The sequence below is a fragment of the Gymnodraco acuticeps genome, unplaced genomic scaffold (assembly GCF_902827175.1).
Source record: "Gymnodraco acuticeps unplaced genomic scaffold, fGymAcu1.1, whole genome shotgun sequence".
Classification (NCBI taxonomy): domain Eukaryota; kingdom Metazoa; phylum Chordata; class Actinopteri; order Perciformes; family Bathydraconidae; genus Gymnodraco; species Gymnodraco acuticeps.
This window is the reverse complement of record NW_022992250.1, coordinates 5,956,020-5,971,158: the sequence shown is the minus strand read 5'-3', so window position 1 is coordinate 5,971,158 and position 15,139 is coordinate 5,956,020. Positions and strand designations below refer to the sequence as shown.

At 40.8% G+C, this 15,139-nt stretch overlaps 1 protein-coding gene across 7 annotated transcripts; it reads right to left on the bottom strand.

Annotated features, from left to right (window-relative positions):
- Positions 1-593: 593 nt before the first annotated feature.
- Positions 594-14,452, bottom strand: LOC117540071 (clustered mitochondria protein homolog). Of its 7 annotated transcripts, none has more exons than XM_034206503.1 (31): positions 14,340-14,426; positions 14,090-14,203; positions 13,756-13,831; positions 11,823-13,216; positions 11,226-11,383; positions 10,966-11,137; positions 10,114-10,251; positions 9,884-10,014; positions 9,080-9,234; positions 8,455-8,580; positions 8,184-8,331; positions 7,931-8,023; positions 7,474-7,692; positions 7,053-7,231; positions 6,645-6,953; positions 6,417-6,550; positions 5,816-5,917; positions 5,623-5,723; positions 5,177-5,329; positions 4,737-4,799; positions 4,397-4,644; positions 4,234-4,318; positions 3,592-3,745; positions 3,111-3,250; positions 2,903-2,983; positions 2,663-2,788; positions 1,919-2,040; positions 1,684-1,777; positions 1,460-1,594; positions 1,290-1,363; positions 594-1,196 (listed from the first exon to the last, which is right to left on the bottom strand). In XM_034206503.1, the coding sequence occupies exons 4-31, from the start codon at positions 13,192-13,194 to the stop codon at positions 1,115-1,117; spliced, it is 5,094 nt and encodes a 1,697-aa protein (XP_034062394.1). In that variant the 5' UTR covers positions 13,195-13,216; positions 13,756-13,831; positions 14,090-14,203; positions 14,340-14,426; the 3' UTR covers positions 594-1,114. The 7 variants fall into 7 exon arrangements, with proteins under 7 accessions (XP_034062394.1, XP_034062395.1, XP_034062391.1 ...); XM_034206504.1 differs by having other exon boundaries at positions 14,090-14,141; positions 14,340-14,421; XM_034206500.1 differs by lacking the exon at positions 13,756-13,831 and having other exon boundaries at positions 14,090-14,141; positions 14,340-14,452.
- Between the last annotated feature and the right edge of the window lie 687 nt (positions 14,453-15,139).

Below are 15,139 nucleotides of genomic sequence, written 5' to 3'. Positions count from 1 at the left end.
TTTTGTCATTTCATACAGCCACGTTATCTTCGTTAACACGTTTTTATTGAGATGAGACAAAGACAAAGAACAGTTTCTTAGCGCAGGTCATCACTCTTATGAACGCAGTCATATAGTTTAAATAACACTTTTAAAACATCCACTGCAGGCCTACTTCACTGCCTATTTAAATGTATAGTTAATATAGGCTACAAATAATATAGCCTAAATGTCATCACTGCTAATATGAATATAAGCACTGTATACACTAAACTGCCAAGTCCAACTATGTAAACACAACATATTACAAATTCCATATTTCTACACCCTTTGTACTCTTCACTATTGTCTTATTGTCTTCACATTTTGTTGTGTTGTGGTTTTATATAAATATCTACATTCTATACATTTATGGCTACTCCATCTATGTTTACCTCATTCAGCGGTAGTTTTTGTCCTTGTTTTTATTAGATGTGAAATTTCTGTTCAACTTGACGGCAATAAAAGATGGAGTCAAGTTCCTTTATGTGCACACGTTTTTTCATGTAAGTTGTACAACCATTGGAATAGCAGTTAAATGGTGTAATATCTCAAATGAACAAAACCCAAAGACATAAGAGGCTCAGATGTTTATTTTTTTTTCATACAATAACTTGGATATTAGTGACAAAACAGGGATAACAGGTAATGGACATATAATAAAAATCCAAAACAATCATAGAGATTATTTTTTTGAAATATTCTGAGAAGTATTCATGGAACAAGTGGGAAAACACACATAGTACTGCAAGATAAGAGCATATCATTTAAAAAATATTTTAGTACACTGTTATAATATCTTGTCATCAGCAGAAGTGGGCCTAAACATACTGTAATTACATGTTATTGAGTGTAGGGTTAGTTCATTTATTTCCCACCAAGGAGAGTTACACATATTTTCCATCAGAGTTACAGCCTGCAGAGTTCATTGTAGTTTGGTTTTGGTAAGTTTATACCTACTAGAAAACAGGAGCAATTTCCAGGCTTTCATTTGTTTGCTCATAGTCTGCAGTCGTTTTCAAGAGTCTGACTGACTACACGTGTTATATTGTAAATGTCCCTTTGGTCCATATTTTAATATTATTGTCTGCAGTTCTTACGTATTTTTTTCCAGATCTTCCACTTTAATCTTTGCCCTTTCTTTCAGTTCAGTCCTCAGGTCTGCAACTTCTTTCGCACTAGATGGACAGATACAGTTAAAGAGATGAGCATTACAAACAACATTAGCAGTCATTTTATTATTCATTATCTTGGCCTGTTTGAGTGCTTACCTGAGGGGAATGAGAATGATTCCACATGTCAGGTTGAGCTGCTGAAGGATTGAGGAAAGACTTGGTGTGGCAAACTGGAGAGAAACACAGATGAGACAAAGTTCATTCGGTTGAAATGCACTTGAGCAGGGGCCACTTTCTTGCTTGCATACACGTGTTCATGTACAAACCTTTGGAGGTTGAATACAGGCACTAGGCGTGTTACTGTATATATGGTTGATGGCTTTCTGTAAGACCACAGCCTGCTGAGTGAGCGTCTTCAGGTAGTCCGAGCTTTCCTTCGTGCTGTCATGGTTCTCCCCAACCTTTAGATGTAGTCTCTCAGTTAAAATTAAGAGCATACAAAATAAATATGACAACACCAAACATTGTATTTTAAAGTTTTAAAGCACACCTGGCTCCTATATATTAAATAAGCCTCTTTTTCGTGTTGCAGAGATGATCGAAAATCTCCTTTACTCTCGAACACAGTGGCAAGAAGATGATGACTGCACAGAAGATACACAGGGAGAGGCAATAAGGGAATGAAACACGTTTGCTAAAAACTGAATTGCAATCTATGTTTGCTGTCTTTCTGTCTGCTTCTGAATATATGTGTAAGAATATCATGAACATGACGGGTGTCTTACCTTTGTGCATGCTTCAGGGACATGGCACCATGGTATTTTGAGGTTAAATGTAAGGCATTCTGTAGGAACTTGAATGAAAGCTCATGCTCCATCAGTCCATGAAGTACTAGACCCAGCATACTCTAATGTAGTGAAGCACAAAAAGGACATTAACAGACATTAAAAGAAGCACTGCCAAATATTTTGGACAGGTTGCTGCAATTCCAGGATATCAAGACCCTGCAGGTTTGTGTTGTTGCGATGCTTTGAGTTTGAGTTATCTTATCTACCTGAAGTTCTATTGTGTAAAAATGATTTCCACATTCTGCGTGGGGTCCTGATCCAACACTTTAATCATTTCAAGTCTCTCCCATAGGTACTATTTTTTTCTTTGATATACTTTTTGTTCAGTTGTCTGTCTTTGTTTGTACCTCTTCAATAGCAGTGTACCTTGGGAGAGAGAGAGCTTGGGGTAAAAGGGTTAAGAGGCCTGCCTGATTGAAAACTACATATACTCTTAATATTTGTTTGAATATCATCAGTGCGAGAAAACAATCTTTATTTGTTCATACCTAATTTCTTGCAAATTCACATATTAGGATTTCAGTAGGTGTTGTTAAAACTTTATCTTGGATGACAATTATGATTTACCTATCCAACAAAATCCTTAGATTCACCCCAAAGCACTGGCTTTAAACCACCTTGTAATAGATAACATCCAAATAGATTTTGTCAGCAACATTTTGCATGTGAGGTCACACTTACATCCAGCATGGAGACCTGTGGATGGTCTTCTCCGCACATGAGCAGGGTGAGGTACCGAGCACGATACAGCAGCTGCAGGGAGATCGAAAGCTGGCCTCCAGCAAAGCAGTACAGGGCCAGAAAAATCTAAATACCAGATAGGTAAAAGTGAAAAGTTACTTTAATAGAGTAAAGTTAGAAACCAACAACCTATGGTCCAGCAATATGTTTGTGTATAAACGTAAATGTAAAGAAACTCACATAGTCTTGTACGGTCTGAGGATGGTCTATACCTTGTATTCTCTCACTAGTAATGGCAACCTTTTCCTGGTGGCTGAGGGCCTGTGAGACATTTAAGGTAAACATTACTTTCTGAAAGGCTCCGAAATATTTGTTGGTAAAACCCCAAAAATATGTCACTAGTCTAGGTGAAAGGTAATGGTATAAATGAACTGCAACGCATATTTACATCTGCATATTCCCCCAGGATGTAGCAGATTCGTCCCAGGAGACGCAGGCACATGCACACGTCCTCATGCAGGACCCCACATACGCTGCTGAACAGAGTCAGGGCCTGGCTGATCAATTCACAGCCCTCGTTGAGAAGCCCTAAGAACAAATGTAAAATACTGATGAGCCTTGAATGTACAAAAAATGTGTATGAGGAAGTTACTTTTTAAGTAGTTACTAAGTTTAATTTAATTATTCTTTCCTAATTCCTAAATGAGAAGTTGTTGTCCTAAACATAACTTTTAAAATACTAAAAAAACTCCAAATTAACTCAGTCTTCTAAAGGGTTACATAACTTAAATGTATTGTTAACTTTACTTCTTAAATAATCATCATGAACATTGTGATAATACTACTACTCATGCAAGGCCACCATGCTGCCCTTAATATAAACATATACATGCTGTTTATGATGTAAATATTGTGTCTGTGTCTCTTACCCTGCTGTACTGCTACCTGTGCATGTTGCACAAGCCTTGTGGCGTCCGATGCTGTAGGTTTGATATGTTTGACTACAGGGAACATGTTAACAACATCTTCCTCACCAAACACCGGCTTGTGTCGCGCCTCAAACACATACTCCCTCAGCTGCACCTATAGATGCAGAGAAGGGGGAAACATCTGCATTTGAAGCTGCTCTAGATATCTTTGCATTGCGGCTGCCCAAAGGTAATGCTTGAGCTATAACTGTAAAGTAATTGTTTGATTTCTGCAACCACAGATTATTGGCCCTCAGATTATCAGCCATCAGTGTAAATCCTTTGCCTCAAGCATACACAATTAGCAGATATTTTTTTCTGTGAACTACAAGATAGAAGTGTGGCAAAACTCTCATTTTAGCTTCTGGAAGAAGTGAATATAGTGGTGGGGTTTCAACCACTACCCACCATTATTAGCGAGCCTAGATTTGATACAGAATGGAACTTTCACTCTTTGATACTTATTTCTCAACGATTGAAGTTGTAGATTAGATTTTTAATTAAACAAAAGGTGTGATTACGGCAAAAAGCATTGCCTAATACATCTTTGAAATTGACAGAATTCATATTGTATTTTGTAGAGAAGAATGATAAATGTCTGACCTGGATTCCTGTCTTGATGGCCATTTCTCTCAGTAGGGAGATCCTCTGAAGGCCGTGTTTTTCTATGACGTCATCCATACTTTCACTGGACACAGAGAAGATGGATGTAAAGTCATGTTGCACGTATTCACCCACAGACACACACATGCACAATAACACACACCTGTCTAATGAGTGGTGGTAATAATCTGCAGCCTCGGTCCTGATCCGGCCCCACAGCTCGCTGGGGGTCAGTCTGGCCCAAACGCTTTCTTTCAACATGGCAACTCGACTCCCGTGGCTCCTCCTCCGCCGGCTCCTGCGGCGAGAGAGCAGCTCATCTGAGCAGGAGTCGGGGAAACTGGAGGAGGAGCTCAGGAGGCAGTTTAGGAAGTGACTGACAGCAGCGGAGAAAGTAGCAGGTTCTACATCCTGGGAGAAAATGAGATATGTTGGTATTATAAAACGTGTGCTGGATTGTAAAATGCAATATTTCACTTGTTTACATTATTTGAGCACTTCACCTGTAGATAGGTCCTGAAGATGTGTTTTGCACTTCTGATGATGACTTCACTGATAGAAATTCTCTGTGAGGAAACAGTTAACTAGTTATGTGATGAGAAATATTTCAGCATCCCAAGTTCCTTCATACTTTATTTTTCTTAGTTTTTTTTCATTATTCTATAAAACATATCATGCTTTTATTTTATAATACCAAGAAACACATTCATGTGATAACTCTTTGTCGTTATTGTTGGATAACAATCTGATTGCAACTTAGTGGTTCACAGGTATCTTTCTGTAGCTTAATTTCCTCGTCTTTCAAAATGTTCTATTGGTGTCAGTCAGGTGTGTAAAAGGTCAGGATAGTGCCGTCAGGCCAGATTTATAAAGACATCACCCAATTCTTTACCTGGGAAGGAATGAGTCGGAATTGATGTAATGGAAATCTTAAGAGTTTTACCTGGATGTGGCTGAGTCTCCCTCTCTCCTCCCCCCTGTCCAGCTCCCTCAGCAGGGTGCCCAGGTAGCGCACGTTCACCCCCCGCTGGTGCAGCACGGAGGTCAGGGTCGATCCATCCATCGGCACTGCTGTGTGGTCTAAACAGTCCTTCAGCTACCACACACACACACACACACACACACACACACACACACACACACACACACACACACACACACACACACACACACACACACACACACACACACACACACACACACACACACACACACACACACACACACACACACACACACACACACACACACACACACACACACACACACACACACACACACACACACACACACACACACACACACACACACACACACACACACACACACACACACCAGCAGTAGAGTTATAGATATATGCACATGATTGAAAATATTTGCTCCACTCACCACTGCTGGAATCTGATTGGACAGTAGAAAAGCAGCGGCGTCCCATAACAACCGTCTCTGCCTCTGCACCTCCTGAACACACTCAGGGGAGAAACGAACACCTGCAGCAAAGACACACAGTTGAATATGAGTGTTTTAAACGTTATATATACAGTATATGTCCCTGTGTATGCAGCACAATTGTGTTCAATACCTGGGGAGCAAACATCAGGGTTGAAGCGGATGTCAAAGCAGGAGTCACTCACTGATCCGACAGCCTCACAAGCTTTCATAATCCCAGTCCTTGTCTGGTGTTCTACAAAAATAAAAACATGATTAATTGACACAAAATCAAACAATCCTCACCACTTTCCCTGGCCTCAATTAGTCAAATGTGAATATTTGTACATTTTGAAAGTCTATCAGTGCAAAGTAACTACACTTGGTGGGGTAAAAGTCAAAAGGAGAAGACAAATAATACACTCAGGTAAAACACAACTTTTACAGTCATTTATTATACAATTCTACCACTGGGATTTAAGGCCAATTAAGTCTTTAAATGGGTTAGAACCAAACTGAGTATTTCAACTTGTCAAACTCTTTCTGCTGATGTAAATCATGCATTGTAATAAAAAATCTCCAGGACAATTACAACTGATGAGATTGTTTTCCCAAACGTATTACTGTACAGTACACCCTTTGATTGGCTAATTCTGTACCTTTCCTCCCTATTTCTCAGCCTGATTTGTCTTTAGATTTGTTCTGGTCTATTCAAAGTTTGTCACATTTCACTTCATTTGTCTGCACTTATTCACCCATCTCAGCACTGGCTCTGCTTGTATCTCCAGTTCTCGGCTCACAGACCAACTCTTCACTCTGCTCCGAGGCTTTATCTTCCTCTTTCCGCTGAACGAGGCCCTGGGACACCATCTTGAGATAAAGTTCATACCTGCAACAGAAAGCACAAGATATGAGGGTAGATAGATTACTGGTTTAAGTGTAACATGTTGGGCTCTCTGCAAATTATTTAACATCCTCCTCACCTGTGCTGGACGAAGGCTTCTATCAGCTCTGGTCTCAGGCTGGCCAGGCTGTGATGATGCCTCCGAGGATAACCAAAGCTCTGACACTCCTCGGGCACCTCTCCCCTCTCCTCTGTCTGTGATAACTGGAAGTTAAGGTCAGGGGGAAAGGTCCGGAGAAGGTCCAAGATGTAGGGTCTTCCATCATTACCCAGAATGCCTTTGGTCTCGATGCCAGAACATAGCTCCACAGGGCTGTTGTTGTGGTCGAGCACCTGGTGACGCTGGATTCTCAGAGGTTTACTGGTTTTATCCAGAAGCTCCAGAAACCTGGTGAAATGTTTATAAATGGAAGGTTGCACGTTTGAACATTTACTTAAACATGCTTTTAATACCTTCAAAATGTATAGTGTTTTCTGAGTGTGTTACCTGGGGTGTGTAAAAACAGTTTTCCCGTAGTCATTGGAGCCATAGACTACACTCTCCTGGTCCTGGTTTTTCTCCAGTATCCCAGGTACGATGGATTGAGCGATAACACGGATGCCACGATAATCCACCACAGCTGTTCCCAGTGTGTGAAGCCCCTCTATGTCTACAGATGCATAAGCCTGGAGCAGAGCAACATACATATTTAATTTGATAGTAGAACATGAGGGGAATGTAATTACAAATATTGAAAATAGAGGAAGGAAATGTGTCCATGCAACTGATTTTTTAAATCCACATAATAAAATCCTTACAGGGCTATTGAAAGTGTCTCTTCTGCATCACATATACTTTAAAACGTGAAAGAAGGTACAGTTAATGCATCCCAAACATCTCACAGCTCATGCAGGTGGTAACAATGTACCTGCGCCCCCCTCAGGTCACAGACGGCAGCAGCATGAGCAGCAGTGTTGCCCCCTAGTGGGAGGTAGTGCTCGGATATGTCGAACCCGAGGCTGAAGAACAGGTTGTTCCAGATGAACATCTGCATATGAGGCACCTCCCCGGGGTTTAATGGCATGACATTACCGTCGATAACTGCTACAGCTCCCCGTGTTGCAGCGGCCACAAAATCACTGTTCGCCTGGATGGAGGGATTCAAATCTTGGTTAACTCAGTTGCTCTCCCTCGATTTTAATAAAGACCAACATAATCTGATCCTGGAGTTGTAACAGGAAGGAGTACTCAGGGATGATGTATAACATATTTTGCTATTCTACTGTTTCCATATTTACTCAGAGAAAAAATCAGGAGAAATAGGGAGAAATATGCATTTTTGATTTTGGGGTGAAGTGTCCCTTTAAAATAATCTGTGGTGTCACCTTGAATAAGCTCCTCTCTCTCTGCAGGCGCTCTTGAAGAGAGTTCCTGGGGAGTTCCCTGCATCTCTGCAGCTCCTCATTCCAGTCTCGACTCTGCGATGATAACACACAACACATCAGCTTCAACGTCATATCAGTTAGCCTCAGATGCATCATAAAACCTTTGTAAGTAAACAAATGCATCTTTTCTGCAGTGTTACATTTCTCTGCATTTCTAAATGTTGCCATTTTTCTTCTATTTTATATTTGCAACCTGCCCAGCTGTGATCTCGTCCTGGCCCATGTGACTGGTGTGAGTCTCCTCTGCTCTGACACAATCCAGGGTGTGATCTCCATAACGGGCGATCCAGGTGAACACCTGGAAAGGTGCTGCAATCCGCTCATACGGGTGTCGCTGGACTCTGGTTAACAGAAAGTAACAGAAACATTTCAAGAGTTACCAAGCCTCATTTCAACTCTGACATAACTTTATTTCAATCAAAATATTGTTTTCATTTGAGCCTGATTACAAACAGTTAGCTCACCTCTTCTTCTGCAGGGCACTGAAGGTTTTCCTGAAAGCAGGGCTTACTTGACTCAGCAGCTCGACTAGAGAGTGGCAAAGGATTTTGGGAACTGCAGGTTTAGGGTTGAAGTTGAACGCAGTTGACCTAAAGGAGTCAAAGCTCAAGTTTAATCCAGGTAGGTTTATTCTGTCACTATTATATCTACTTCGGCCCAGGATGTTATGTTTTCGTCTTTTGTCTTTCATGTTATAGCAGATGTACAAGAAAAGGTTTTCAAGTGATTACAATTCAGCCTTTGAGGGAAAGTGATGTTTTCCCAAATGTCATGGTTATTTATTCAGTATTTTGCAAGATTAGACACACTTTTTGTTACCTATGACTGTATCTACTAAATATTTTTGAGCCAACCCTATCAAAAGATTGTACTCAGGGTAAGTGAAAAAACTTCGACCTAAGGAAGTCAGGGGATCCCAAATGTTTTGCACACCATGACTGTCTATATCAAATGTCATTGATATCCATCTAACAGTTCTTGAGACAGTTGTTAGTGGTGGACTGGCCTACCATCGACAGCTATCATGGCTAAAACGTTTCCAATTTAATAGCTCAGCAAATGTAAAATATTTGAAAATGTAACACTCACTGGTTGAGGTAGAAACCACGTGTAGATGATGTAATGTTGAGTTCTTTGTCTTCCATAGTCACGACATTGAGGTACATCAAGTCCCCATGCATCTTTCTGTTTCCTGGAGGAGGGTTCCAGCTGCTCATGGTCAGAACCCGCAGGCACTGTAATGGCTGTAAAGATACTTTCATAAAGTCCCACTGTTGCTTTAACTGAACACACAATCAATTACGGGTGGTGAAGGCTGCTCAGCGCATCGTTGGGACTGAGCTGCCCAACCTTGATAACATCTACAAAAGTCGACTGCAGAAGAAAGCCAGCAGTATCATCAGAGACATCACACACCCCGGCCACTCACTGTTCGAACCGCTGCCATCCGGCAGACGGTTCAGGTCAATAAAAGCACGCACCAACAGACTGAAGAACAGCTTCTTTCCCAGAGCTGTGGCCTCCATCACTCCCATCCCTGTCCAACCACTAAACGCACTATAACATGCACACATACAAACACACTACTTCCCATCAAAGACTGCAGCCTAAAATACCATGTTATTTATTTGTATATTTATTAAGTATCAACTGATATTTTTTTAGTAACTATTTATATTTAAACATTGTAGCTTTATATATTTTAACATTCTGGTAAAGTGCATATGATGACCCTGATTATTATTGCTACTATCTCTGCTTTATCACTGTTTTTATGGATGTGTTCTTATTTATGTTATGTATTGCATTGAGAGATGCCAACTGAATTTCGTTGCACTGATGTGTGATGACAATAAAGATATATTCTATTCTATTACACATCTGATCTCTCACCTTCCAGTCATCTCTGAGCGGCTGCAGAGGGGTAAGTGGTCGTTCCTTACATCCAGGGAGGAGGTATTCTGGAGGGCTGCAGTCAACAGACTCCTTTTCAGAAGCTCGCCTGGTCCCCACACTGTCACTGTCTGAAGGGGTGAGCATGGAGGTGAAAAAGGTTGAATGATTAGTGACAGGAATGCTGAGACAATACCTGAAGCAAGGAGGTTATAAGAGAGGAATAGTACCCTTGCCTCTGGTGTAAAGAGTGAGGTAAGAGAGTGAGCTGCAGTTGACTCCGTTGTATGCATCTGCAGGGTCGAGGCTCTTCAGAAGATCACGAACATGTCTGAGATGAAGACGAGCGTCACGCACAGTGTAAGAATCTGCAACAAGATCATAAAATATGCTTATATCGTTTTTGGTACAATTGGAAGATGATAAAACATGTTTTTGTTACTGTTGTACTAATGATACCACAATAAATCAGCAGATAAAAACAATTCAGGAGGAAAAAGTGGATTTCATTCAAATCTGTGATAATGTGCAATTCATAAACATTCAGTGGCATGCAATCCATTATGGTGAGCATCATTTCTTCATTTCACAGATGATTTTACAGATAGTCATTTCTAATGTATCTATTTCATTAGGCTATGTTATTCCATATCTCACAGCCATGGCAAATTAACAGTACACATTATTTGCAAAAGGTGTTTTCACAAAATGCTGCTGGAAGTGAATGGAACATTTATAGTGATGTAAAGTGTAGATTGAGATAGTTGCTGGTGAAGTTTATAAAAGAAAAATAATTGCTGTGTCGTTTCACAAATGATGTTTTAAACCTTAATGGATGATGTTGGAACGGTCTGATGGTCTGAGCCTGTGCAGATGAGACATAAAGAGAGAGCATCGGTCTGACACCTGTAAAGACGTTAATCACAGTTTTTGTAAGAGGTCCTACGTTGGACTAAAAAGGGCCTCTAGGTGAGGTGTTCGGTCAGCTGTAGACAATGTTGCATTTTGAAATTAACAACAAACTTGTTACCATAAAAAAAACAATTAAAGAAGAAAAATAATTTCAAAGTTGAGGCAGTTACCCTCCACCACCTTGAACAGCGCTCCGTCCTGGATCCCCTGTATGGAGCGTAGCTCGGATTGGCTGTCGAGCGCGGTGCCTCCCAGCTGGAGGGAGAAGCTTGTGAGGTGGCAGGTGACCTCGTGCTCCATCAGCACCTGATGCAGCTCCGCCACAACCATCTGGCCTGACACCTGAGGAGAATTGGATTTTAGTGATTCAGAAAGACATGAGGATACATTGAAGTATCTTTGAGAAAATAACGGTGAGGTAAACAGGAACCTGGAGCTCAAAGCTTTCTGAAGCAGGAGGCTGAATCCTGACGGTAAAGTCTGGCTCCTGGACATCAACTACATCACTGATGCTGACTTTTCTTTCATCAGCATCAGCCTGCTGTTGACCATCATCCTCATGGCTTTCTTCAGTCTGACATGGAGGTGCTGCAACAGCAGATACAACAACAAAAGGTGTGAAGATGAAAACTGGTTGCTTATTTGGTAGTTCACTTTGAACTGAAAAGGGAAAATGGAAAATGAACTATTATTACTTGTATTCCTAAAATGTAAATTACCTTATTGAAATGCAAAAGATTGAATAGAAACAGCAAATTAAAACATATATACACAAATATATAGTTTCTATCCCTTTTTAAAATGTCCATTCAAAAATTCTCTTTTTAAAATTAAAATGTAAATATTCTGAATTCTGAATATTCTGCCATTTATTTCTAGTAAACTTTCATTCTGAGGAAAACAATCCTTCTTATAGTGATTATCCGCTGAACAAGATGCAAGTAGCAGCCTCAGAGACATGTTTGAGTATCACAGTTGTCAAAAAATATTCTAGCAAAGAGAAACACATTCAAATAAAATCACGCACCTTTGACATGTGGTGCTGCCAGAAACAGCTGGTCAACTAAAAACAAGGTTTGCTTTATCCCAGTCTCTTCCTCCTCCACCTGTGGCAGAGCTGTCTTGTTGTCATCCTCCTCTTCCCTCTTTTCTGGGTCCTGACATTGAATATAATCTGCATTTAAATCAGACTGATCTGTGTGGTTTGTGTCTGTTAGGAAAACATTACTGTCCTTTGCATCTTCATTATGATCCAACATCACAGTGGCCTGGTCCATCTGTTCATCATCCCGATTGCTCTGTTGTGTCGGGTCTACACAACACTCAGCAGGGTCAACAATGTCCACAATTTCAACACTTTTCATGCTGCGTTTTGTTGTCTGAAGGTCTTTCTGTGACTCAATGTTGTCATCCATACAGTTGTTGTGTTCAGTCACTAAAGTGTCATTTGGTTCGATATTTTGTTCTGTGTCACTAACATTCTCCTGTGACGGCTCTGTCAGTGCAAAGTTTGACATTTCCTGAAGAGCAACAGCATCCTTTCGCAACTTAAAGACATTTTCTTCATCAGCGCTTAGCTGCTCTATTTGCTTGGTGTTTTGTTCAGTTTGAAATGTATGTTTCGTTAAAGTGGAAGTCAGTTCCTCATGGATGATAGTCTCTTTCAGTTCTTCCTGTTCACCTTGCATGCCTATATCACTGAAAGGCATTTTGTCTTCCTCTGTCATGTCAGACCAGGTTCCAAAATCCATCCTTCTCTCTTGTTTCTCTGACGCCATTATAGTAAAAACATTGGTGTGTCTCCCTTGTGATGTTTGTGCCTCCAAGAGCACATCCACCTGTTTTAATATTTCATGTTCCACGAGCTTCCCCCTTGTTATTTCTCTCTCCACAGTCTCAGCATTACACACAAGTATTTCTGTTAGTGCCTGAACCTCCTCCTGTGACTCAGTCTGGGTCTGCACCCCCATACCGATATGTGTCTCCACTTCGGTCTGTGTCTCAACCTCAGAAAACTCCCTGTTTCTCCACCTGTTTCTCCACTCTTGTGCTTCATCTCCTAGCTCAAGCGTCCTCACTCCCTCTTCCTCCTCAGACACCAGCAGACACACCATCGGCTCCACCAGAGTCACATCCCCTCCCAGGTTGCTGCTTAGGATGATGTCAGGAAACAGGAAGTGCTCTGGTTCTAGAGCTGGGTTTGTGATGCCGGTGGAGATAATGGATAACAGATCGTCCTCCAAGTCCTCTGGCAGGCTCTGAGATTCACATTCACTGTCGTCGCTGGAAAGCAGAGGGGATCTCTCCGCCTCACCTTGGGCCGACGCATCCTTAAACTTGAAGTAGTTTGATAGTGTTTGACAGCACTGGATTATGTTTCCCATGATGCTTATCTGCATCGAACAGCAAATGTGAAGGTGACTTGAATGACAAAAGACGACAGTGTTAAAGTTGGTTCAGTAACAACAAGCTTTTAAGGAAACTCTAATAACATGTACAGTATATCAATAACTCACCCCTGTTGTTCTTATAAGTCTCCAAGATAAACAAATACAAAAGGGCTTAAATGATGAATAAAAACCTTGCTATTTTAGTAAGGTTTTTAACAGGAAGTGCTCCTAGACTAGTGTAAAAGTGTTTAAAGTAGTAAAGGTTTTCTGCAAAAAATGCGTTTGGGAAGTAGTTAACAAACAACTGAATAAATGAGACTTTGCTTTTCACAAAACTAAACAAAAAGTTAGTTTTGAGTTATTTATATAGAAATGGTCATTTTATGGGTGAAGTTAATTTACTTGTTAAACCTTAAATCCATGTGTAATCTTGAATCAAGCTGCAAAGTATTAACTGCAAAAGGCTCTGCCACTGTCACATGTGTGTGGCATGTGTGAATGTGAGCAGCTAAGAGCCTTAGACAACAGCTGATGACAGGAGTATTATAAAGTGCAGCGGTGTCAACTTACAGAGGAAAGAATTGTAAAAGCTCAGGGGTGAAATCTCATCAGATGAACTCTGGAATGTTGTCGATACATGGCAATCCTGGGGAAAAGATGAAGGGGAGCAATGAACCTAATTTTAGAGTAAAAAAGGGTTGGAAATACTATTGTTTGGCTTTATAATAACTCATAACAGCAGGCTATTAGATGTATGCAACAGACTCACTTTTTATATCCTGAATGCTTTTATGAAAGCGTTCCACCTTATTTAAGCTCATGAGATGCAGCAGAAATAAAATGGATGCAACTCAAACAACAGAAGGATATTTGTGACATAATATTAAGAAATCTGTGGGCCTACCTGCCAGTGCAGAGAGAGGGAGAGACAGCCAGCCTGTCATTTTCTGTCCATCCTGAAACAAAAGAACTGAGTCTCAGAGTATCTCCTATCCAGCGGGAGGCTCCCCTGTCCTTGCTGCAAAACCCGTTACACAAAATGTGTGTTAGTGCATGTGTGTGTCTGCCCTTCATGTGTGGAGAGGAAGCTGTGAGAGAGCATGTAGGCTCTCCTTTCACACACACACATGCACATCCACACACTTAGTTATTACCTGACAAATCCAGAAGAGGGCAGCTTCTCTGCCTGTTCATGATGTAACTTCCTGTATTCAGACTGGTCCACGCTCTCTCTATCAACCTTGAAAGTGAGCAGAGCAGGAGGTGTATTACAAATAGCAGCAGCAGGATTTCTGGCGCCTCTTTTATATTTTGGAGACTACTACACAAGACATGACAGTCCTGAAACAAACAAGCCTTCAGTATTTTGTTTGTTGTTATTTATTTCTCTTCACACTTTGAGCTTTCTGAATGGAGCTCTGCCGTTGCCATGGCAGCGCTGCAGAGAGACATTAACATTCTGAGCACGGTCGCCAAGACAACTGTGGGAAAATTCTAGAATGGGACGTTTGCTAGGAGACCAGTTACACCGGCTGATGCATGTGAATGAGTTTCATCCTTCTTTGAATTAAAAGTGAATGACTCAATATCTCCTCACTATCATCATTACATTAATCAACCAAAAGTGATACTGAAAAGCTTTCTCAATTATTATTTTATATTTGTTCTGTCATCTCATCATCAATTGTCAAGTTTATTTACCAACTCACATGCCAGTTTCTTTTAATGTAATTGCTCTTGTAAGGACCACAACCTTAAGTCATTTAAAGGAGCAATGTGAAGGATTTAGTGGCATCTAGTGGTAACTTTGCAAATTGCAACCTTTTACAAGCCTGTCAGAGGACTATAGTGGCACTAAAGGTAACACTAAAAATATCAAAGCCCTTTTTTGAAATCAGTGTTTGGTTTGACCATTCTAGGCTACTGTAGAACAACACAGCTGTGCAACATGTCA